General features: G+C 41.7%; 2 protein-coding genes across 2 annotated transcripts; one reads left to right on the top strand and one right to left on the bottom strand.

The window, feature by feature from the left end:
• The first annotated feature begins 870 nt into the window (after window positions 1–870).
• On the top strand, window positions 871–25710 carry LOC136534294 (rho GTPase-activating protein REN1-like). The gene is made up of 23 exons (XM_066526747.1): window positions 871–2094; window positions 2524–2603; window positions 3065–3199; window positions 3664–3700; window positions 5657–5733; window positions 6657–6724; window positions 6808–6886; window positions 7090–7234; window positions 8180–8284; window positions 10128–10205; window positions 10450–10505; window positions 10600–10669; window positions 10841–10925; window positions 11134–11377; window positions 11477–11686; window positions 18063–18275; window positions 18358–18410; window positions 22368–22428; window positions 22506–22589; window positions 24086–24202; window positions 24286–24455; window positions 24561–24825; window positions 24964–25710. Exons 2-23 carry the CDS (start codon window positions 2568–2570, stop codon window positions 25132–25134), a joined length of 2559 nt encoding a protein of 852 aa, XP_066382844.1. The 5' UTR covers window positions 871–2094; window positions 2524–2567; the 3' UTR covers window positions 25135–25710.
• On the bottom strand, window positions 11746–17557 carry LOC136534265 (uncharacterized). The gene is made up of 5 exons (XM_066526723.1): window positions 16794–17557; window positions 16625–16719; window positions 14527–16521; window positions 14301–14419; window positions 11746–14226 (listed from the first exon to the last, which is right to left on the bottom strand). The coding sequence occupies exons 2-5, from the start codon at window positions 16641–16643 to the stop codon at window positions 13708–13710; spliced, it is 2652 nt and encodes an 883-aa protein (XP_066382820.1). The 5' UTR covers window positions 16644–16719; window positions 16794–17557; the 3' UTR covers window positions 11746–13707.
• Window positions 25711–25742: the final 32 nt, after the last annotated feature.

Below are 25742 nucleotides of genomic sequence, written 5' to 3' on the forward strand. Positions count from 1 at the left end.
GAACAGGTTGGTTGCTGGCTGCTCCAACGGAACCGTTTTTTTTTTTTTATCGTGCACTCATCATGCCTTGTTTGTTTATAGTTTTCTCTCCGTCACCTCGAATGTTTGACATGGTATTAAATATAAACTAAAAAAATAATAAATTACACATATTGCGACTAATTTACGAGACGAATTTTTTAAGCCTAATTAGTTCATGATTTGACAATATGATGCTATAGTAAACATATGCTAATGACGGATTAATTAGGCTTAATAAATTCGTCTCGCGGATTACTAAGGACTTCTGTAATTTGTTTTATTATTACTATCAAACACTCTTATATGATATTCCAATATAACATCCGATATGACACCTCTAAACTTTACTCACTTAAACACCGCCCGAAATCATCACGTGAGAATCCTAGATTGATCATTACCCAAAGAGACCACACAGGAATATACAGATACTTCCACAATGTATACGTACAACGGCAGGTGAGCAGGTGGGGAAAAGCGAGGCATCGGGGCCCACGCCCAAGAGCAAGTAGTTCATGGTTGCATGCCCATCCCCACGGCTCTGCTCTTTCGTCAGGACGTGCTTCACACTCCGCCCGCACAAAATTGTCACCCCGGGTGAGCCTCTGATCTGCCGCCACGTGCCTACCATCGAGATCCTACGGACCCAGCCGCTTGACCCGGTCCGCACGCCCGCTCTAGCTCGTGGCGGAACGACCGTGGAGAACGCGAGGGGAATCGTACCGTTGTTCTGACACGTCGGGCCCGGAGGCTGCGGTCCCAGGTTGCAGTGAGGTTGAGGGTCGTTAGGCTGTGTATTTCCCTGGGCTCGCCCGTGCCACGGAATTACCCGGAGAAAGTGCGGGCGTGAGCGACGAGCCTGAGCGGCGAGAGAAAATAGAGCGGGGAGACCGGAGCGGAGGAGGAGGCCAGGAGGGAGGGAGGGGATCGAGAGGAACGCGCGCCAACAGAAGAGAGGAAGAGGAAGGTGGCGGGGCCGGTTCCGCGCGCGCCGACGTGAGATTCCGGGCCGCCCGTGCCCGCAGGATTGCCGCCTCCGCTCTTCCATCGGTGCGCGTCGCGCATTTCAGGGGGTGGTGTGCGGAATCCTTCGTAGGTTGGGATCGAGGCACATTTGAGGCAATGGGGTTGCCGGGTGCTCATCTGGCTTCAGGATGCTGTGCAGGCTGCATTCGTTTTGGGGGACACCGCTTGCGCGTCAGAAGAGCCTTTCTCCGCCGTGTTGCTGTTGCATGCGGGAGGGGGTGGCCCATTTTGTGCTTCATTTATTGACGAATTAGATCAATTGTTGTAGGGTGCAGTGCATCAGATCGTTGCGGGTGTGGCTTTTGACCCAGGAGTTTTTTTTGTTAGCGGGCAGAAATGACAAGATTTTCAAAACAATTCTGGGTCCGTGTCATGTGTAGTGTAAACTTCTCTCTTCTATATTTTAGTGCAAAATTTCTTGGTGATATCGTGTTCCCGACCCATTGAAGAAAGGTGCTCTGATGCCGTGCAGCTTTAACTCTCTCCTCAGAAGCAAAATGTTTTGGCTGAATTGCAGTCAGCATGTTGAGTGAGGCGAGACATAGCAAAGCTTATGAGTGGAATGCTGCTTCAAAGCACTGCGGTTTTAATTCTAGAAGAAAGAGGGCATATAGACAATTATGCAGTTACTTCTGTGTTAAGAATCATTTAGAGGTTTTCCCAAAAAAAAAAAGAATCATTTAGAAAGTTAATGCTTTGGCAGTTTGGCACCCGAAATTCTACCATGAACCCAAGTTCAATTATTTGCGTGCTTCATGATGTTGGAACTGTAACTCTTATCTGCCTATCATTTCTACTATAGTTTTCGTTCTCTAAAATGTATATTATATATACTATTACATTGAACAAGACCACGAGAGTTTCCATAGTTTTATTAAGTTTTCTCTCTCTTTGTGACTATGTGGTGTTGTGCTATATGATACCCCAGGTTCAAATAATGGATTAAAAACTTAAGCTGACACTTATGGTGGATGCTGAATTCAACCCAGTGAATCCGAAGCTGACCCATGAAGAACTAAAATAAGCTTTATGCTTCAGTGCCTTCTGGTAACCTCCCTATTCCTGTGAAAATCTAGATTGGAATTCAGAAGATCACATCACAGCCGCTCTTGCTTAGCTATAATTTGTATGATACTACAAATCGATAGGATTGGTAGGTCAGCAATTGGGCTAACTGGTAGTTCGTGCACATATTTTCAGTCACTGTGCATGATCATGGCTTAGCTAATGTTGTTGTTAAAATTTTTTTTCTCATAACATGGGGAATTGGAGTTTATGCATGAGGATTATTACTCGAAGAATTTATAAGCTAGTTCAAATTTTAAAGAATTCATCCATATTACCAGGTTCCAACAGAAAACCACTAAAACATGATTTCCTGTTGGAACCTGGTAGTTTCTTTCTTTTCTATTATTCCTGCATAGAATAACTCTAATGAAATCATCATTAGTAACACTGTACTTATCGGTGGGACAGAAATCATCCTGAGGTCTTCATAAGTCAGCAACCTAGAGCACAAAATGTCAGCTCCGGAATTCAGGACTTCTTACCAGCAAGTAAGGGGGGGCATATGTTTGATGTTTCACTTACATTCTTAATTCGCCTATCTTTTCCATGTCCTGATCACTGTTAGTGAATTTATTAGTAGTTTTTATTGGACTTTACCATGTCAGTTTAGTGAAGTTCAGTTGATTCTTAGTTTCACTTAAAAGATACTGGATTAATGTAATGTTGCAACACAAAGCGAGTTGATAGAGCTCAGTTTGGTTGATCAACGGGTAAAATGGCTGTTATGTTATTCATATAGTTCATTGTTCGACTGGAATGGTACCATTGTTCTCTCTGATTTGCTCTCGAGATTGTTTTTGCTAACAGTATATACACATAATTGCTCATGTAAAAAGGTTGCACTTTTCCTCTTTTTAATTAAACTGAAGTTCCAAAAGGTCTTGCATCCTTGGATTGTTGCATTTTTCTGAGTATTAATTTAACCTTCTTTGTTTCATATTCTTGACAGGTATCATCTTCACAGTCCCCTGAGAATGTCGGTGAACTCAAGGTCTGCCGATGTGGGTCGGGAGACTCTAACTTTCAGATCACTAATAAATCTGACGCTGGTGAAAATTCACCGACAACTTGTCCAAACTGTCAGGTCCGTTGGATTTTCTTGCAGTTAAAAAAAATGTGTTTTCACAAAGCTGTGCTTGGTTGTACATAAAAACAAAGACGCAAAGGGCATTCTCCCAATGGCCTTTCAATGTTCTATAACTAGAAGATACCCCGCCCATTCCTGATGTGGATATCTTGCAATTAAGAGGTTGGAAGTTAATGGGATGACATGGCTATTAGTGGGAGATGATGTGGATAGTTAGTGGAGGATGATCAATGATGTAGATGGCTTGCATGTTGAGATAGACTTGCAGTGGAGATTAGCTTTATAAGAAATATATATATAGACATAGATTTCCTAGGGCAAGTGATACACTGTAGAGCTATGCATCACTTACTTCAGATTTACCGTTCCTAAGTCTCAGTTGCACTTCAACCAGCATTTAGTCATATCGGATAACTGCATAAACACTACTAATTCAGAATCCACATATTCTTTTACTGCAGGTTCTTAAGAGTGGAAATTTACTGCTCTCATCTAAAGGTATTATTTCCTGCTGATACTACGCATAAATTCTGTTTTCACATGGCTACGTTAACTTGTGGTAACATTTTCATATGTATATAACATAGGATGATTATCCTTCTGATGTTCTAAAATTAGACCAACATAACCTTCTAACTTCTAAATTTACCAATGGTCGAGCTTTCAAGTACGGAAGACAGAAAAACGTACATCTTGAGAAGTCATAGCAGTAATCTCAATATCTTATGTGTATCAGAATATTCATCATGCAGATTTTGGAACCATGGCAAACTGTATTGTGATGTGTATTGTTATATGCCATGATTTTTAGATGATAGGATATCAGCCAGCAGAATGGATTACATATAAAATAAAAGGTAGATACCACGAGTAAAATTCACGGCTGGTCCTTGAACTTGGCAAGGGGTTTCATCTGGGTCCCTGTACTCCCAAAATATTATTTTTGGCTCCCTAGACTTGGTTTCGGATCTCATCTGGGTCCAAAAGTGGCTCAACCCACTCCATGTGTTTATTCCTTTTCTCCCATTTTCTCTCTCCTTCTGTATCTTCAAGCGTGGCTACCGCGAGTGCCGCTGGCAAGGCCACTGCAGGCGCGGGGACGCTGCGGGCGCTACAATTGGGGCCGCCACAGACGAAGCGCCATTGGTGGGGGTGAGGCGAGGACGGCCACGGGCGCCGCTGGTGGATCCATTGCGGACGCTGCGGATGGGGCGAGGCTGACCGCGGGCGAAGCATGGCAGGCGAGCTTGGCCTCAGACCATGGGCGCCATGTCGAGGCAAGCTGGGCCTCCGGCTGGCTGGCGCTGCACGGACCAAGAATGGATCCATGCTGCCACCGAGCGAGGCCCCCACGCGGGCGAGGGCCCACATGCCAGGTCGGGGCTGGACGTGGAGGCAGCTGCACCGGCGGCGCACAGCAGGATGAGGGAGAGATGGCTGAGTCGATGGGTGGTAGAGAAGAGGGCGAGAGAAAAGGAGAGAAGAGAAAAATTAAAATAGCAATATATTCTACTGATGGATGGGTCCCACATGAGAGGAATGGTGGACATGACATGTGGACACATGTCGGGTCCACCACATCAGCATACAGAGCGGGTTAGGCCCTTTTTGGACGTGGATGAGACCCGGAAGCAAGTTTAAGGACCTGAAAATAGCATTTTGAGAGTATAGGGACCAGGTGACACCCCCTCTACCAAGTTTGAGGACCGCCCATGAATTTTACTCATCATTTTGAGTGGCATCTGAGTTAGAGTAGACCATGGTACAATCTACTTGCTCTAAACGGCATGGCCAAAAAACATATGGTATCTGTTTATAATTCTTATAAAATCATATGCTTAAAAATTTTGGCGCAGGGTCAAACAAGCTTTGGTCAAGTCTCAGCTGTTGGTATTGAGGTGAATGTGTGTGTGTTGTCTTTGTATTTTTGTACTATACTCTTCCAGGGGTGAAGCTAGCAGCAAATCCACCCTGGTGCACCACTAAAAGTGTATATATGTTTTTATAGAGATATGTGGTAAATCTTAGGATCTTTAGTAGCAAAAATTATATTTACCCTTATGCATCAACATCAGGAAAGCTGAAACCCCTGTACTCTTCTTCTTAATGAGATGATGCGCAACCCTCTTGCATATTCAAGAAAAATGGTGGAACGTCTATAGGATAGTTGTCCATGTTGCTTACACCTATACTTAGCCCAACAGGCCAACATAGAACAATAAGAATTTTCCATATTTTCACTACATTTAGCAGGGGATGTTATCTTTGCAGTTTAATTAGGTGGGTCAGGATATTTCTGCTTTCACCTGATCCTTTTTAATGTGGAACCTTTTATAGAAGCTTGGTTGCTTCATTCTGTCATCTTTACATCTGACCACTTCTGTTTCAACATGAAGTTTTACATATTTCTGTCTACTCTATGCTTCCCATTTCATTAAATTGGATAGCTTACAGGGATTGGCTGGACAGTATGGAAAAAGCGTTGGTTTATTCTTACAAGGACATCGTTAGTGTTCTTCAGGAGCGATCCTGTAAGATGAATTGTTATCATTCCTTCTATACTGTTTCCCTTTTCTTTAACTAATTAGTCTAATACCATTTTGTAGAAAATGTACTTTGTTGTGTCTCTTTGCTTCAGTTACAAACTTGCAACGCTCTGAATTTAAATTGTTGTTTGGACTAGAATAAATTTTGTTGTAATAAAGCACACTCCAAGATGAAGTGTATTCTGAAAGAAGACATTAGGTGATGAGATACCTTTATCCAGTGGGGTTAGACCCCTTGATACCTATACTATATGGCACACAGTTCAACTAGGGGTAGGATGCCAGCTGGGGAAGCTACAAACTGTACCTCGTCGTATACCCAATGGGCCCTCACACCCTGATCAGATCTCGTTTGATCTTTTCTGTTCTAATGTTTTGTTAGCCTTATGAAACTTGGTATATAAATTCCACAAATTTGTTTTGAGGAAGAGCAAGTATATGAATCCAACTCTTAGCATCTACACCTAAACTCTACAGAATATTTTTAACAAGAAGTTTGTGTTGCTCACTATCCCCATCTGCTTGCTTAGATTTACCTGAGCTGTAATCAAGTAAAGCAAGGTATACCCACTGTTAGCACCGTAGCAGATGAACTACAAACTAGCATCCTGATTTGATCTAGGTCATTGTATCATTATTCACTATACCTACATAGTGTACAGGAAAGCTGAATGAACCTATAACTATAAGTGAAGTGGTACTATAGTTTGATTCTGTGCAAAAAACAAAATGATAATTCTACTAATGTCTGTGCATGTAACCATTTTCAAGAGCTAAACATGCTTGCAGCTACATGTAAAACTGGTGAAATTTTCCTATGGATTTGGCTCAGTAATTTATTCAAACTGAAATGTTAGGTTATGCACTAACATTGCAATTATCCTCAATTTTCTGATTTACTTGCAGAGTGTTCCCCTCCCAAAGGAAGTGAACCAATTGTTACACTTGGTGGAATTGACTTGAATAACACTGCAAGGTATGAATTTAATGCTGATATTTGTTGAAGTATAAATCTCCTTCAATAATGTCTTATAAGCTTATATCTTGTGCATGTTTCAGTATGATAGTCAAAGAAGAAAGGAAAGTTATAACAGTCGTCTTTCCTGATGGCCGTGATGGGCGCACTTTCACCCTTAAGGTTGGTTGTGTACCGCGGTTCAGTTCCTTAGTTACTATAGGAGGGTTGGCATTTGGGAGTGTGTAACAATGTTACTGCTGCAGTGACTAGTGGGGCAACAGGTGCGTCAGTGAGATTGGGGTTGCAATGTGGGTGTCCAACAATAATTAATAAGGCTCATGGTATCATCTAGGGATTTAATGGTGTGATTTTTCATCAAGCAGGCAGAAACTACAGAAGACCTAAATGAGTGGAGAAGTGCATTGGAGAATGCTCTGGCTCAGGCACCCAGTGTTGTGAATACAGCGGAACAACATCCGATAGTCAGCACTGACATAACAGAACCTGTTGAAGCTGCTGTTGAACAATGTAAGCTATGTTTACTTCATCATAAGTTGCATGTATGACTCTCTTTTACTTACTGATAAGTCATAATTTCTAGACCAAAAGAAATTCGACTTTTTTGGGGAAACAATAGGCTACTCAAAATTTCAATGGATATATCAATTCCTAACAGAAATTGATAGCTCTTGGCTCCTCCCTTTGTACTTTATCTCCTTTCTTAATGAAATGACACACAGCTCTCCTGATTGTTCGAGAAAATAGCTATTGACTCCTGTCTTTTTCATTTCTGATAGCTGTGCCTGTAAAAGTGTGGTGATATTGTTCCAATTTGTGTTCAGCTACCTTTGTTTTACATGTCCTTAATGTGTTGTTGATTTAGAAGTTCTGTAAGGCCTGGATGAAAATGACTTATGCTGCGAAAAATGACTGTGCCAGATAAACATTCCAATTCTTTGTTCGATTCTGTTTGTTTGTGCTTGTACTTAGAAACCAGAGTTTCTAGGACACTAACTTAATCAAGTTGCATGCTCCGTACAGGGGCTTGGCCAATCATTTGTTAGTCAATATACATGATGTACCTCACATATTTCATCAAAATCACTGCATCCAGTCATCTCAAGAGTTAAAAAGAGAATGGAGGATATCTACAATTGCACCATTCATCCATTATCCATGAGTATATATAAATAGATTTTGGGCCTCATGGACCAAGATGGGATATACACACCAAGCTACCATGTATACATATAATACAGGTGGCATAAAAAATGAAAATTTGCATCAGATGTCGGATAATGCAGTATATATTTGCTGACATATTAAAACCAGAGACTTCTCACAATGGAACTTGAGACTACAATATTTGGAATAGTTGTTTTTGTCTATTTCTTTCTTACTGTGATTTGGTGGGGAGGGACTGAATCTTATCATGGAGTTGGAATACAAGTAAGCAAATTCGATCCATTGCAGTGGAGGATAAGTCTGTAATCGGCAGACCAGCAGAATTTGCACTTGTCGATGCTGATGGCAATACAGCATTCCTGGAGAAGGCATTAAAGTTCATCGAGGATTATGGTAAATCCTTTTTCCATGTTTTAATAATTCAATACACATGTTTGCCTGCAATTTCCGGTAGTTACGAATTTGTGAAATAAATATCCTGGTGAAATAAATATTCAGTACATGCCTATATATATATATATATATATATATAAGTAGCCAGCTACAAAATAAGTTATTATGTAGCCACCTCCATTTACGATAATTTTATATACTAATTTATGATAATGTCAATACATATTTACGATAGTTGGGTTACTATAACACATGGGGATATTTACCATAACGTTACAGTAAACCACTTAGTAAAGAGTTACTATAATCTCGTAAATTAACATAATAATTATCGTAACTCAAAGTGGCTACAGTATAAGTTATTTTGTAGCCAACTACAGGGTAGTAGTTCTCTATATATATATATATATAGCGCTATTCTACACCCTAGGTGTAGAATATATTCTACACCGCAAGCCAAAACTGACCTGAAAAAATACTGAGTAGTACTATATACACGCGCTATTCTACACCTAGGGTGTAGAATAGCGCTGCCGTATATACGTGCTATTCTACTACACCCTAGGTGTAGAATACTATTCTACACCAAGCTGTTATACTGAACAAAAATTCAGTACTGTACTCACGTTCCAGTAGTATTCAGTATTTCGGGATACTGGGTGTAGTACTGACTGCCGGACGTGGTTCAGTACTACTCAGTATTTTTTTCTGATCAGTTTTGGCTTGTGGTGTAGAATAATATTCTATACCTAGGGTGTAGAATAGCGCTTAGAATACTATTCTACACCAAGCTGTTATATTGAACAAAATTTAGTACTGTTCAGTACTCATTCAGTATTTCGTGGTCCTGTGCGTAGTACTGACTGATACTGAACATGGTTCAGTAGTACTCATTTTTCTGGTCAGTTTTGGCTTGTGGTGTAGAATAGCGCTGCCGTATATATACATACATACATACATATATATATATATATATAGGGTGAGTTTTCTATACTTTCGGGAGTAGTTACTCCCACCGAGAGTATATGCATCAAGCAGGAGTCGGGGCTGGTTAACGGGCGGAGAAACGCGGGCCCGTTTGGACTGGTGGCGGTGGCTAAACGGCAGCCGTATTAATCTGGACGTATATACGCGAATTAAAAAAGGCCTGTGTCCAGATAATTACCGGAAAAAACAGATCTGGGCTATGGTGGGATGCTTATATATGGAGGCAGGTTTGAGCGTTAGTACGTCTCCATACTTGCGGCGTTAGGTTTCTGAAATTGTATACACCATACATAATATTTTCGTAAAGTAGTATGTATACATACTCTCTTTTCAGAAGTATGTACTAATACTAGCTCGTCAAAAAGTATGCACGCATACTAGCGAGTATGTGTACATACCAGCGTCTGCAAATTATACGGTCCATAATATATATAATATACACGAATGTACCATCTTATCAAAACAGCATGTATTTGTCAAAATAATAGAATAGTATGTACACATACTCCCTTGTAGCGAAAAGTATATACATATACACTCCAAGTATGAATGCATACGTCCTAAAAACTGTAATGTGCACATATATACACTCCAGCATATAGATCCGCTTTGTGCGTTAATAGTTATCCGGCCAGGTGCACCTCCGATGATTATTACGTTTTCCGAGCGCGTGACTGGCTGGACGGCGCGTATACTCTCAGGTGCGTGTAGATACTCGTGCGTGTAGGGAAAACTCACCTGGTTTAGAGGAGGGAGTAACTACTCCCAGGGAGTAGAAATTTTTTCCCCATATATATATATATATATATATATACCAAGTTTATATTCAATGACAAGTGGACCCCCTCCTTTGTAGGTGTCAAGGTTGAAGGAATTCTCCGTCAGTCTGCTGATGTTGAAGAAGTCAAACGCAGGGTTCAGGATTACGAAAAGGGTGAGTTATTGTACTTTGACCATTTTACCTTTTAAGTAAAGATAACTAGGTTTGGCACTTCGCAGTGTCTTACCAAGAGCTTATTGTATGTAGTTCTAGTAAGTTATTTTTCTTTTTATTATATCCATGCATACTTTCATGAAGCTAGTTTGGGAGGATGTAAGTTTGGATAACCCGAGAGTTGTATTTCCTCTGGCTTACTAGCTATGTGTTTAAAATCACATCTTTCAATATGAATTTGTAGGAAAGAACGAGTTCTCCCCAGAAGAGGATGCACATGTTATTGGTGACTGTATTAAGGTATTTATTTGACAAGCATTTACTATGATCTACAATAGGAATAAACTGTGGTTCTATTCTTTTAGTAATGTTTGTTGATTCTCATTCACTGCAGTGCATTCTTCGAGAGATGCCATCTTCTCCAATTCCGGCACTATGTTGCACTGCCCTGGTTAGAGCTTACCGTAAGACTGACTTGAAACTTACTTATTTTTTCAGCAATCTGCCCCATCTTGATTTTCAGTGCCTAACTACCTTTCATGGAGTACATACCAAAATACGAGCTTAACCCCTTATCTACTAAACATTGTGTTATGCTAAAAAATATAAACTGATCAAAACAAACGGTTGTACAGGAACTGACAAGACAAAAAGACTTGATGCTATGAATAGAGTGATATATGAAGTATTCCCAGAACCAAATCGTCAATTGTTGCAGAGGTATCTACCTATAATGGTTTGTTTCCAATGTGTTATCAACCAAATTGTAGACTGCACAAGTAATGTTCGTGGTGTCATGACCCCTACTGTATATGTTCATTCTTGAAGAATATGTACATGGTTTTTTTCATATTTAATAGTTTCCTTTAGACTGTATGGTAAGCTGATTATTGCAGAAATCCATGAGACTCGTTGCTTTTTCTTTTAGGATTCTCAAAATGATGCAGATTGTTGGATCACACAAAGCTGTAAATAGGATGTCTCCATCTGCTTTGGCAGCTTGCATGGCACCGCTTCTTCTGCGTCCTCTTCTTCTTGGTGAATGTGAAGTTGATAGTGAATTCAGTATGGCTGGGGATGGTTCATTCCAGTTGCTTCAAGCTGCTGCTGCTGCCAACCATGCTCAAGCTATTGTTATTATTATGCTTGAGGAATATGATCAGATCTTTGATGTACCTGCTTTTCCCTGGACATGCTTTTCTTTGCAAACTCGCTCCATTTGAATCCGTACTGTATTGTTATGGATTTTAATCCAACAATTACCTGTTTAGGATATTGAAGACGGTTCGTACTCTTCAGATGCTTATACCGAGTCTGACGTTGACAAGGAATATTCGACAGACAATGACATCCCTGAAGATGATGGTTCCTATGGTTCTGGCGAAGATGTTGAAGAAGATTTAAATGATGATACTGAACACTCTTCTGGTATGAGGGTTGAATGTGATAGTAACATTAGGATTGATAATGCTGATGATAAGGTACTTCATCTAATCACTGGGTTCTTTTCTAATATTATCGAAAGGAGGATATCTCTTTTCCTGTAAATCTTTATGATGGATATCTTGTTTTTATCATGCTATTCATTGTCTTGCTTTTAGCATTCAGAGCTTATCTTCCTAAACGTAACCATTCAGTGTTCACAGACCTGGTAAAACATTTTCCGTTTTCACCAACTTTTTTTTCTTGAACACGCAGGAGAGCTGCATATCATTATATTAGGAAGAAACATTTTCACCAACAATATTTTTGTTAAAAAGAAATTCTAAATTATCTACTTGAAATGATGATTATGGATTCTGGTTTTCTGTCAAAAGTTCCTCCACTGGTCATTAATTTATTATATGATAAAATTCACTTTTCAAAATTGTACCTTGGAGACCCTTAAAAAATCAACAAGATTTTGTACTAACTTTCCCTAGAATGAATATCTTATCATATTGTACTATTAGAGACAGTCTGTTCCATAGCGTTTTTAATCCACCTCAGACAGTATCTGAAGGAGAATAAAAGGAGAAGATGCTTTATGAACTAACTCTGTGGTGGTCTCTGGCCCTCCCTCCATAAACTAACAGAAAATTGCTAAAAGAAACCAGGAAAAAAATGCTTCACCTAACAAACACCTCAAGACAGAACTTTAAAAAATCCCACTTGTACCAATAGTTCATATTGCAACAGCTTTGTGACCTCTATCTAGTTGATATGTTGCTATCAGATTGTGCTTGTTAAATTTTCAAAAGAAGCAGTAATTTCGTTACGGAACAGAAATTGCTGTTCTGGACATAAGTCCTTATCCTAGTCCTTCCTTATCTAAAGTAAATTTAATGTGAAGTCAGCAGTCAAATGGGCCTCATTCATTGAATTCTTACTTGACCGTGTGTTTTTGTAGGATCATTTTTAGCAGAATATGTCAATAACAAGTAGTCCTAGTACGAACAAAGTTATGCTAATTGATTGGTTAAACAAAAGCCTTTGCAAATATCCTCACTAGCCATAAAAACTTCCCCATTGTACATAACTTAAAACTTGAACCGGTAAATTATATGTTGAGCATGTTCATTCATCAGGCAGTACCTTCTTGATGTGCATAAACCAACACTGAAGCTTATTCTCAATTGCACATGATGATATGCTGTAAGAAGAAAAACTCGCCTTGGGGGAGAGATGTCTGGCCTAGCATCATCATATATATAGGAGGTGCAAATTGAACCTGGTTGTCTGAGTAGCAACTACCTCCACCGGCGAGTATATCTCAGGGAGACTCAATAAACAGTCTCTTAAGAAGAACTCAAACTAGTTATTTGTTGTATCTGAACTGACTTGAAGATTTTATGCTTTCATATTCAACCGATAGTCCAAAATCCCATTAATTGTGTTCTGGTAACACGTGTCAGCAATTTATTCAGTATTTGAAGGCAATGTTTTCAGGTCGTCTAGTCGAACCTAGTCGCTATAGGACCGACCAGGCGACTAATCGTGATTAGTCGTCGACCAGGCCGATTAGTCGAGCCTAGTCGACCCTGGTCGTCCATATAATCGTCCTATGCATCAGGACATATACATACTATATATATACCTATATGTACTATATAGTGTACACAATATAGCAAGCATCAAGACTACATTAGTGTTTAGCAAGTGACTTACTTGTGTCCTTGTGGGAGTTGTTTTCTTGCCTTTTCTTCACTGTCCAACTGTCCCAAACTCCATTCCTTTGCTGACTTGTTGCTGGAAGCCTGCAATACCAAAGAACACCATAATTAGCAACACTAATGTAGTCTTGATCTTGAGTTATTGACACATATCAATAGCAGCACTGCTGCAGTAGCAAATATCTAGCATTTAGCAGACCATGGCAGCCACACGGGCAGCATATTACATAACCAAATTAGTTTAGTACAGATAAGCAAATTAGTTTAGTACAGATAAGCAAAAGTGTTCAACACAAAGTCGCAAACATCAACACACAATAGTCCAACAAAAGTAGGCAACTAGTAGCCATCTAATAAAGCAAATCATCATTGAAATGGAAGCCTCCATGTCCATCTGCAGTTGCTGTTGGTGGTGGTGCAGATTCTTCATCCTCATCCATATGTGTTGCTGAATCAGATTCTACTTGCTGATCTTGTTCTTCATCATCTATTTCATCAAGATCTTGAGCCACTGTGTTCCTTGGACGCTTCCTAGCATAAGTATGCCTCATAGGGGCAGGAATAGCAGTACGAGCAGCAGCAGCCCTAGGCAAGTTACGGCCCTCTAGACCCTGAGTTGCACCAATAGCATCATCCACATTAGCCCAAGTAATAGCATTGGCAGCACCTTCATGAACTGGTTCACAATTGTCATTGACCCATTCATTTTCCCAATGAAATTCATCAAGCAAGAGTGGATTTGATCGCTTTCCTTTGGAACCCAGCTCTCTAATGTTTTTAAATCTGTTTTCCATCTTGCGGTTGTAGCTGACATATACCAACTTATTTAACCTTTTGTGCTCTAACCGGTTTCTCTTTTTTGTATGGATCTACACAAAAGATTGCAGAATTAGATACCATACTCAATTACTTAGCACAACAATAGCTGTAGCATAGCACTTACAGTAGAAAATTCACTCCAATTACGCTCGCATCCAGATGCAGAACAACAAAGGCTAACAATCCTTTTTGCTAAACATTGAAGTTCATATGTCAGGCCACCATATGCACCCCACCAAAGAACTGCAAATTCCATTCCAAAGTATAGAAATCCATTATTAGTTCATTGCTGATATCTTTCAGAAAAGGTAAGGAAATAATTATACAAAATTTCAGATTGGAGAACTTACTAGGATTTTTTCTATCTCTGTCTCTTATTGCTCCTGGCTTTGAGAAGGATTGGCCTTCAGACCTCTCATAGTCATCTGCTTGCTTGCTTATCTTGTTTTGGTCCTCATCATCACTCACCATCTTCCACATAACTTGATTAAACATAATTCTCAGCTTTGTGGCTTGTCTCCTATCTTTTTCCCTTATGGCAAAGTACTTGCCTGGATTCAAGTATAGGGCTGCTCCATACAACTGCTGCTCCATTTGGTTTTCCCATCTCTTGTCAAAATATTCTAGTACCTCTTTGAGTAAATTTGGTTTGTCTTTCAAAGAATCCTTGATTGCAGCCTTTGCATGATCCATGGCTGCCATAATCTCAGGAGCCGCAGGTGTCTCATCTCCATCTGCAATCCTAAGAGCAACAAGAAGTGGCTGTGTAGCTCTTATGCATAATTCCACTTTATTCCAAAATGGCATTGAAAGGATAATGTTCTCAACTTGCCGGCCTTCTGTAGTGCTAGAGAAATTGGTAGCTTGCCATTCCTCACTAACCACTAAATTCCTCAATCCAGTCTTGTTCTTATGCATGCTTGCCAATGTGAGAAATGAAGTGGCAAAGCGAGTTATAGCTGGCCTCACAAGATCTCCTCCAATCTTATCTCGCATGAGATCTAGAATCCTCCCATGCTTGTACATGAACCTACACACCTTCTTTGCCATGTTGATGCAAGTGTTGAATTCCTTGATCTTCCCAATGTCCTCTAATAACAAATCCAAGCAATGGGCAGCACATGGTGTCCAAAATAGATGTGGGATCCTCTCCATTAAAAGCCTCCCTGCAGCCTTGAAGTTGGCTCCATTGTCAGTGACAATCTGTACCACATGTTCCTTCCCAACCTTATCTATTTGCTTCTCCAACAAATCAGCCAACAATGGTCCATTTGCTATCTCACTTGAAGCATCAACAGACCCTAGAAAGAAAGTCCCTGCTGGACTGTTAGCAAGGAAATTGATGAGATGGCGATGGCTTGTGTCAGTCCACCCATCGGACATCATGGTGCAGCCATATTCCTTCCAAGCCTCCTCATGCTTCTTCCTCAACTCTGATGTCCTGTTCACAGCCTTTTCAAGCAGTGGTACCCTTATATCATGATATGATGGTGAGCGGTACCCAGGGCCGTATTGTCCAATTGACTCAATCAAAACTTCCCAGCTTCTAGAATTAATGACTTTCAATGGAATGCGATTCTCATAGAAGAAATCTGCAACATGATCATCAACAACTACTTTGGCCTCCTTACTTTTCTTTGTGCAATGCTCAAGTGTAGGTTGACTATGCTTGGATTTGTGCCTCTCTTCAACTACTTCTTCCGGTGACTTGCAAAGCATTGAGCTCACTGATCTGGACATTTTTTGATTGGCTGGTTTTGGTGCAGCAGTGACAGTGAAAGAAGAGATGGCAGCCTGAGCAATCCTCTTCTTTTGCTTGACTTTTGTTCCAGAGCTTGGTTCTGGTACAGCTGCTGGTTCTTCTGCAGCAGTAGCATCATCTTGTTGCTCTTCATCTTCACCTAATGTAGGATTCAAAGCTAGAATAGTTCTTGAGTTCTTTTTCAGGTAATCAGCCATCTCCTTCTTAACTACTTCTGGAGCACTAGGACATCCAACTGCATCTCCATACCCCCCGGCAAGGTGCTGCTTGAATCTTTTTATTCCAGAGGGGACAATCTTTTTGCAAAATATGCACTGCACAAAATCCTTCTTCGAAGCATCTGGCCACCACCCATACTTCCATCCTGGATCTTGTGATTTTGCCTTCCTCTTGGTGTCAACAGCTTGGGCAGCAAGCTCTGGAGGTAGCTTTGCAATAGCCCTCTCAACTAGTGTTGCAACATCTGGACTAGCTGAGGAAGCCGTGGCAGCTGCACCTGACCCAGATGATGAATGTAGAACACCTCCGTCAAGGTCAGGCATCGGCATTATCACTTCCACGTTTGCACGTCGTTGCTCCACAGCTGTACAAGCACAAGGCTGATAGTTAGCAGCATTACTAGCAGAGCCAGAGAGGATGCAGCCATGTAGGTCAGGAGAGCAGATGGGGAGGGAAAATGGACATACAGTCGTCAGAGCAGCTCATCACCAACGAGCAGAGGGCCGGCACCTTCAGGCCTTCAAATCAGAGGAATGCAGCTCTAACTCTGAGCCCCTGACCCCTGAGAGAACATGAAGCATCCAAATCAGAGGAGCAGAGATGAGAGGGCAGAGGAGCAGGGGATGAGGGAAGGACCTGAACGGCAGGGAGGCAGCTGCGGCGGGAATAGATCAGCAGAGGGCCGGCCACCTGCTGGAGCAGAGGGCGGCGGGAGGAGATGGCAGGCGACGGGAGCAGACACCTGAGCAGAGGGCTGAGCGACCAGGCACCTGCAGGAACAGAGGGCGGGCGGGCGCAGAGCCGCAGATGGCCAGCCACCGCGGAGCAGAGGGCGAGCGGACTGGCGCAGATGGCCGCCGGCGGGAGCAGGATGCAGAGGGCTGGGCGTCTGGCCACCGCGGGAGCAGAGGGCGGGCGGGACCGCCGGAGCAGAGGGCCGCCGGCAGGAGCAGGCTGCAGGGGCGCCGGCCACCGGCGGAGCAGAGGGCGGGCGCGACTCGCGAGTCGGGAGCACAGGGCCGGCGACGGCTGTTAATTTCCCGTGAAATTTTTGTCGCTACCAGCCAAAACCCCTTATCCCTCCCACGCTCGCGCGCGCCCGTGACCCGCGCGCCCGTGACCCCGCGCGCGCGCGCTCACGCAGCTGCGTTTTCGCGCTCTGGCGCGCTCGCCCAGTGGCCCGCGCGCGGCAGCCAAAAAAGACAGCCAAGCTGGTCGTCCCACCCCTAATCGGACGACTAATCGCGATTAGGCGACGATTAGTCGGACGACCAGGCCCCTAATCGAGCTAATCGGGTCGAGGTCCCTAATCGAGCACCCAGGACCGATTAGGACGATTAATCGCGATTAATCGCGATTAATCGGACGACTTGAAATCATTGTTTGAAGGTATCATATAATTGCAATGCTAATAAGATACATCTTTATAGACTGCTATTATGTATTTCATTCAGACAGCAACTCTATAGGATGCATGCAGCCATGAGAAAATCACTCCTGACATCTGAAATGACGCGGGTGATTTTTTTTTTGTGAAATACTTTTTCTAAATCACACTCTTGAAAAAATAGTGGTTAAAATAGCATTCTTTTTACTCTGAAAAGACAAAAAAAGGCCTTTCTTTTCTTGACTGAAGGGATTACTCTAGGCATCTTCTTTTTTTGAAAATACTCTAGGCATCTTCTTAAACCATCTAATTTCATTCTAAGATGAGAAAAATCATGGTCGCAGTAACTCAATATTCTTGGAAATTATATTGATAAGACTAAGATTCTATGCATAACACTGCACGAAGTCTGAAATTACTACGTTACATTTTAAATTTTTAAAACATATAAACTTTCCTTTCTCATTAAATGCCCTTGCAACCTGTTTGTTGCCCTTACAATTTCTCATTACCCATAGGTTAATAACAATATCTCGAGCACTACGTGTGATGACAATGATAAAGTTGTTCAACCTCCTGCAAGGGTCATGGAAGACAGTAATCAAATTTCTTCTCTTCCAAAAGTGGAGGATACATCTAAAATGCAGAGCAACAGTTCATCCACAGATCATATACAAAAACAAAATGCTCATTCGTCAGTAAGCAAAAGGAACTCATGGGGCCGTACTTCAGTAAGTTTAATTGTTATTCACGTAATTCTGTGTATTAGAATTAGTGTTATCCTACAGTTTGGATGAAACACTTTATTTACAGGCAAGAAAAGGCTTGTCAACAGAGGAGACTGGCTGTTGCAGTGATAACGACGAGTAAGTAGCCTTATATGCAATGCAACTGGGCATGTGCTATGTATCGGAAGAGTTATAGACATCACCTACAACAACAACAACAACATAGCCTTTCAGTCTCAAGCAAGTTAGGGTAGGCTAGACTTGAAACCCATCAAGAGCCCCAAGTCACGGTTCAGGCACTTCAATAGTTGCTTTCCAAGCACTCCTATTCAAACATAGATCTCTAGGTATATCCCAAGCTTTCAAATCTCTTTTTATTGTTTCCGCCCATGTCAATTTTGGTCTTCCTCTACCTCTCCTCATATTATTAGCTTGGCTTAGGACTCCACAATGCACTGGTGTCTCTGGAGGTCTCCTTTGGACATGGCCAAACCACCTCAACCGATGTTGGACAAGCTTTTCTTCAATTTGTGCTACCCCTAGGTGATCACGTATATCATCGTTCCGAACTCGGCCCATTCTTGTGTGACCACAAATCCATCGCAACATACGTATTTCTGCAACACTCAGTTGTTGAACATGTCGAATCTTTGTACGTCAACATTCTGCTCCATACAATATAGCCGGTCTAATCGCCGTTCTATAAAACTTGCCTTTTAACTTTTGTAGTACCCTCTTGCCTCTTGTCACAGAGAATGACAAAAGCTTGTCGTCACTTGATCCACCCTGCTTTGATTCTATGACTAACGTCCGCATCAATATCTCCATCCCTCTGTAGCATCGATCCCAGATACCGAAAGGTATCCTTCTTAGGCATTACTTGACCTTCCAAACTCACATCTCCCTCCTCCTGTGCAGCTCCGTCAAAATCACATCTCATGTATTCGGTTTTAGTTATGCTCAATCTAAAACCTTTAGACTCAAGGGTCTGCCTCCATAACTCTAGTTTTCTATTTACTCCTGCCTGACTTTCGTCCAAATTACATCATCAGCGAACAACATACACTAAGGGATATCCCCTTGTATGTTCCTAGTAACTTCATCCATTACCAAGGCAAAGAGATACGAGCTTAAGGCTGACCTTTGATGAAGTTCAATTTTAATCGGGAAGTAATCTGTGTTACCATCGTTTGTTCGAACACTAGTCACAACATTGTTGTACATGTCCTTGACGAGGGTCACGCACTTTGATGGGACTTATGTTTGTCCAAAGCCCACCACATAACATTTCTTGGTATCTTGTCATAAGCCTTCTCTAAGTCAATGAAAACTATGTGGATGTCCTTCTTCTGCTCTCTAAACTGCTCTATAACTTGTCTTATTAAGAAGATTGCTTCTGTGGTTGACCTTCCGGGTATGAAACCAAATTGGTTTGTTGATATCTGCGTTGTTCCTTGCAGGCGCTGATCGATGACTCTCTCCCATAGCTTCGTAGTGTGGCTCATCAACTTAATTCCCCGATAATTAGTACAACTTTGGATATCTCCCTTGTTCTTGTAGATTGGTACCAATATGCTTCTTCACTCCTCAGGCATCTTGTTCGATCGAAAGATATTGTTGAACATCTTGGTTAGCCATACTATAGCTATATCCCCGAGACGTCTCGACACCTTGATTGGGATATCATCAGGGCCCATCGCTTTGCCCCCTTTCATCCTTTTCAAGGCTTCTCTGACCTCCGATTCCTGAATCATCTGCACAAAACGCCTATTAGTGTCATCAAACGAGTCGTCCAGCTAAACAGTGGTGTTCTCGTTCTCACCATTGAACAATTTATCAAAATACTCTTGTCATCTATGTCTGATCTCATCCTCCTTCACCAAAAGCTGCTCCCTCTCATCCTTTATGCACTTGACTTGGTTGAAGTCCTTTGTCTTCCTATCGCGAGCCCTAGCCATCCTATAAATGTCTTTCTCTCCTTCCTTTGTACTCAAACGTTGGTAAATGTCTTCATACACCCGCCCCTTTGCCTCACTCACCGCTCGTTTTGTAGTCTTCTTTGCCATCTTATACTTCTCTATGTTGTCTGCACACCTGTCATGATACAAGCGTTTATAGCACTCCTTCTTTTCTTTAATAGCCTTTTGCACATCTTTATTCCACCACCGAGTGTCTTTCGAGTTGCATCCGCTCCCTTTGGTCACTCCAAGCACCTCTGAAGCAACCTTCCGAACGCATATTGCCATCTTTTTCCACATGTTGTTTGCATCGCCTTCATCCTTCCAAGGGCCCTCTTCAATGACCTTTTCCTTAAAGACCTTTGATGCCTCCTCTTTTAATTTTCACCACTTCGTACTAGCAACCCTAGTTTGTTTGTTCCCACGAGCTTGCACCAGAAAGCGGAAGTCAGCCACCACTAGCTTGTGTTGAGCGACCTCACATTCTCCAGGTATCACCTTACAGTCCACGCATGTTCGTTTATCCCTCCTTGTAATGACAAAGTCGATTTGATTAGAGGACTGGCCGCTACTAAAGGTCACTAAATGGGACTGTCTCTTACGAAAGAAAGTGTTAGCTATCATCAGATCAAAAGCTATAGCGAAGTCTAAGACTTCCTCTCCCTCCTGGTTCGTACTACCATATCTGAAACCCCCATGAACCGCCTCGAAACCCGCACTTGATGTACCTACATGGTCATTAAGATCATCTCCTATAAAGAGCTTCTCGCTACTAGGGACAGCTCTAACCAAGCGATCCAAGTTTTCCCAGAAAAGCCGCTTAGCACTCTCATCATGGCCTACTTGGGGGGCATACGCACTAATTACGTTTAAGACCATATCACTAATGACAAGTTTAACTAAGATGATCCTATCCCCTTGGCTTCTCACCTCCACCACACCATCCTTGAGGCTCTTATCAATCAAAACTCCTACTCCATTTTTATTTGAAGTTGTCCCTGTGTACCAGAGCTTGAAGCCGGTATTGTCCACTTCCTTTGCCTTCTGCCCCTTCCATTTAGTCTCTTGGACGTAGAAAATATTTACACGCCTCCTAACCGTTGTGTCCACTGACTCTCTTAACTTACCCATAAGGGACCCTACATTCCAGCTACCTAAACAGATACTAGTTGGCTCGACTAGCTTCCTTACCCTTCGCACCCGCCGAGGTAGGTGTGAAGACCCTTGCTCATTTTGCACCACACTCGGGCGCCGATGTGGCACGCCACTAAGGATGCGACAACCCGATCCTTGCTTACTGGACATCGTGCCCAGATCGCGACACGACGCGTCACGGGGGTGACGACCCTGCCCTTGCTCATTTAACACCATACCCGGGTTCCGACATGGTGCGTCGCTAAGAGGGTTACGCCCCAACGGGATTCTTTTAGGTTTTATCTCCATAAAAAGTGGCTAGGTTTTTACATTGGCTCGCCGCGTCTAACACAACCCTCCTCCTTTACCAGGGCTTGAGACCTGCTATGCTGGGACACCAAAGGCGCCCCACCATAGGCGGAGTTTATAGACATCTCCTAAAAGCAGCAAATTCTTTTTTGTTTGTTGTTTGGCTAGTTCTCCTCAGCAACCAAGAACTCATCACATGACGTCCCAAAGAGAATAACTGGAATAGCCCAATGTTAGGATTTAGTAATGGGAATAAACTATTTCTGCTCTTACATGGTTGCCCAGTTCTATTAGTTGGTGTGATTAAAAAGAATGTGATGGTTGACTGCTATGGACCAAACCACCTTTAGCTAAAAAAAGGTTATATTCCTTTTTCCATTCTTCTCAACTCCCACTTGTAGGATGAGTAGTGCATATAAATTGAAACTTGCTTTTCAATTCATACATAGAAAGTTTTTTTTCCTTTCACTGCATATAGGTTCATTTGCCCTTTGATTCTCCAAAATTTGTAGGTTTTATGAACTTTGCTAACTATTAACAGTTTCCTGTTACCTTTCACTCTAAATAAAAATATAAAATATATTAAAAAGGACAGATGGAAACTTATAAAGATAAAAATACAAGTCAGCTTTAGAATTTACATCTGTTGTTATTTTGAGCTGCCTTTTCTTTTCTAATTCAGCTTCTGAACTAGGGCTCATATTGCGAAGCTTGAAAACAAGAAGACCCATCTCCAATCTAAACTTACAGAGGAGGTACAACCTTTTCCCTAGGATCACACGAAAATCATGTAACATAGCATTCTTCCATGTAAGATGATTCTATTTTTCAGGTAAAAGAAAATACAGTCCTCCAGGCAAATTTAGAAAGGCGAAAAGAAGCACTACATGAGCGTCGTGTAGCACTTGAAAAAGAAGTAAGAGTTCAAACTTAAGGCCTGGCTTATTATTTATTATTATTGTTGTTGTTGTTGTTGGTGGTGGTGCTGCTGCTGCTGTTCTGGAAAGAGAATACTCCTACCAGGCAGGGTTTGAACTTAAATAATTAAGAAAGACATAAGATATCATGCATTATGTTGAAGGTAAGATTGTTCTACTAGCAGTTATGCTGCAAGTACTATCCAAACATCCAAACCCAAGCTATAGCCTAATAAGTTTGATAAATTGATCCTTACTCATGTTTTAAGAGTCAGCAAATGGACTCCCTGCAGTTTGCTCAAGGCATGGTCATGGTACTCGGTCAGATTGCTGTTTGTTCTTGTCATTTTGGATGCCCAGGACAACCGATATGCAATATCTTAACATGATTCTTGTTCTTCTTTTTTCCCTTTTTAAAGCATGAGTACATTCAAAACAAACATCTTCTTGCCGCCCAAACTTATCCAATGCAATCATGTTTTATTGTTGTAGGAATATCTCCCTGATAACAACAAACTGAATGAAGTTCTGATTCTATTGGATGTTCTAATGTCATTACGCAGCCAACTTTTTTTTGAACGTAAGTGGCAGGAGCTCTGCCTTTCAATTAAGAAGAAGAGAGTTATATGTACAGGGAGGGGCAAAAGCCCAAAAGACACCGGATGCATGCCTCAGCACGTGAGAGCACACAAACAAACAAACTCCGCACTAAGAGAAACAACCACTAAGGAGGTTGCCGGTGGTGCGCCCTTTTGTGTAGGTCTAGGTTTTCCTTTGCAGCCAACTTTTTTTACCTCACATTTATCAAAAGCGTATGGTTCTTTACTTGACCTGGGTTATTGCCATGGTCAGCAAAGGATTTGAACATGGTGCCACAGTGAAGCAACAGTTTATTTCTTCCTTCAGATAAAAAAAGTTTCTAGCTGTTTGGGTGCAGAGGCAGGGGTGAGGGCAATGCCATTTAATAAACCATTAATAAAATATTAAAATGTCACTTTGTCATAGCCATGTATCCATCTGGCACTGGACCATATAGTCTGCTTCTATACACTGGAGATAGAAGTTTTTTTTTTCTCTAACATGCAGGAGAGCTGTGTATCATTATATTAAGAAGAATGAAAAAAAGGTGGTCTTACAGCACCACACACAAACCCACACCCACACACTCACATCACACTCAACCTTAGTACAGAACCTCTCACTAGCACACTAAGAAACCTGACCCTTGACCAAAAGAAAAACCAAGAGTTCACTCATTGGTAGGCACTGGAGATACAAGTATAGAACACGAACTTAACAGGTGGATTTTTCCATCCTTCTTCCTGTGTTTCAGCTGCCTTCTGATTTCTCAGTCGCTCCTGTTTCATATTTGTTCTATACAGGGAGTTCTTACTCAGAACTATGCTGCATTTACATGCTTCTGGAAATTGTTTGTTGTGCTTGCAATGTTCTGCTTTTTTCTCTGTTCAACAAGAATACTTTGCACATTCAACAGGTGGAAAATTTACGAGACCAGCTGCAGAAGGAGAGAAATTTGAGGGCTTCATTGGAGTCTGGGCTAATGAATATGCGAAGAGGACAAGTGTCCTTCCTGTCAACGATAGACTCCAAGGTACCCTTTCTTAATCTGGCTATTGAGATAGATAATGTTTTTCGCCATTTGAAGCTTTTTTCTTTTCTTTTTGTTGATAATAGACTAAGGCTGATCTTGAGGAAGTTGCTGCTGCTGAAGCTGATATTATGAACTTGAAGCAAAAGGTTTCTGATCTTCGGGGACAACTCAACAACCAAGTCCAGTTGAGTTCCACCTCGTTATGTGAATCATGCAACAGCAAGCAATCCATAAATGCAGACAAGTTTGTCGAGTAAGGTTTTACTGCCAAGCATTCAATATTACTTTCTCACTGTTCATAATATTTGCTTCCTTTTAGAATCCTTGGTTGAGACATAATTGGCCTCCCTTTCTGCAGAGGTGAACAAAATGCCGGCCTTTCTCCACAGAATGGCTCCTCAGTCGAAGCACAACCAATTGTAGGGTCTAATTCTGTACCTGACATGTTCTGGGCTACAAACCAAATGGTTCAGAAGATGTTGTATTCAAAGGGTGAGATTGGGAAGGACGGCCAAGACAGATCACTTACATCAAGATGGAACTTTGCACAGAGACCGCACTCAAATAGTCCAGTTACGAGCAGGGTTCAAGGTTCAAATGCCTATTCAAGTACTAAAACCGAGGTGATCACATTCTGCACCATAATAAACACTGATTTTACTACCCTGGGTCACCATAATCACCCTTTTCTGTGTCTTGATAAGATTATGTTAACGATGCCACTTTGACTTAAGAAGTTACTAATGCAACTCTATTATCAGGAATCTGGGGCCGCACCATCCTCTGCATTAGCCAAGCTGACTACTCGACTCAACTTTCTGAAAGAAAGAAGGGCCTTGCTTGCCAGTGAGATGCAAAACTTAGATCTGGGTCGCTCCCAGGCCCAGAGGCAGACAGCTCCTCCGAAAACTGAGACTCCAACTGAGAAGTAGAATCGTGTTACTGCATCTTTGTTAGGCCACAAGCTCACAAAAGCATTGTGCCATCGAAGTGGGACAAGTCCAGCTGCCACGATCGATGCTCATGTAGGATTGCAGGCAGTGACAGAAAACTTCGATTGGACAATGGACGGACTATCTAGCTATAGAGTAACTTGATTTGTAAATTGCACAGGTAAATCGTGCCTTCACCATGATGATTCATATGTCAAGTTTTGTAGCGACACCGACGACCAACCTGGTTTGTACTATTATCTCCAAATACACAATACTCCGGGACAAAGCCAAAGTGCGCTTGCAAATAATTTGTCGGTCTGTCTGGGTACTCTGGTATGTACATCAACTTCATTTATATGATCAAGCTTAGTAAGTGTACCGTACGTATGGCCTAATAGTAATTCCACTGAAGTTGGCAGTCCCAGACTCCCAGTGCTAAAAAGAGCGACTTTGTATACCTGCGTGAACATTGTGCTCCGTTTTGTTTCGTCCATTTGCACTATTTTTTAAAATCGTGATAGATTCTGTTGTTTCATGCTTACCATTTTCTCAAGAATATTCATCAATACTCTATTATTTCATGCTTACAATTTTCTCAATAATAG

This window comes from Miscanthus floridulus, chromosome 2 (genome assembly GCF_019320115.1).
Source record: "Miscanthus floridulus cultivar M001 chromosome 2, ASM1932011v1, whole genome shotgun sequence".
Lineage (NCBI taxonomy): Eukaryota > Viridiplantae > Streptophyta > Magnoliopsida > Poales > Poaceae > Miscanthus > Miscanthus floridulus.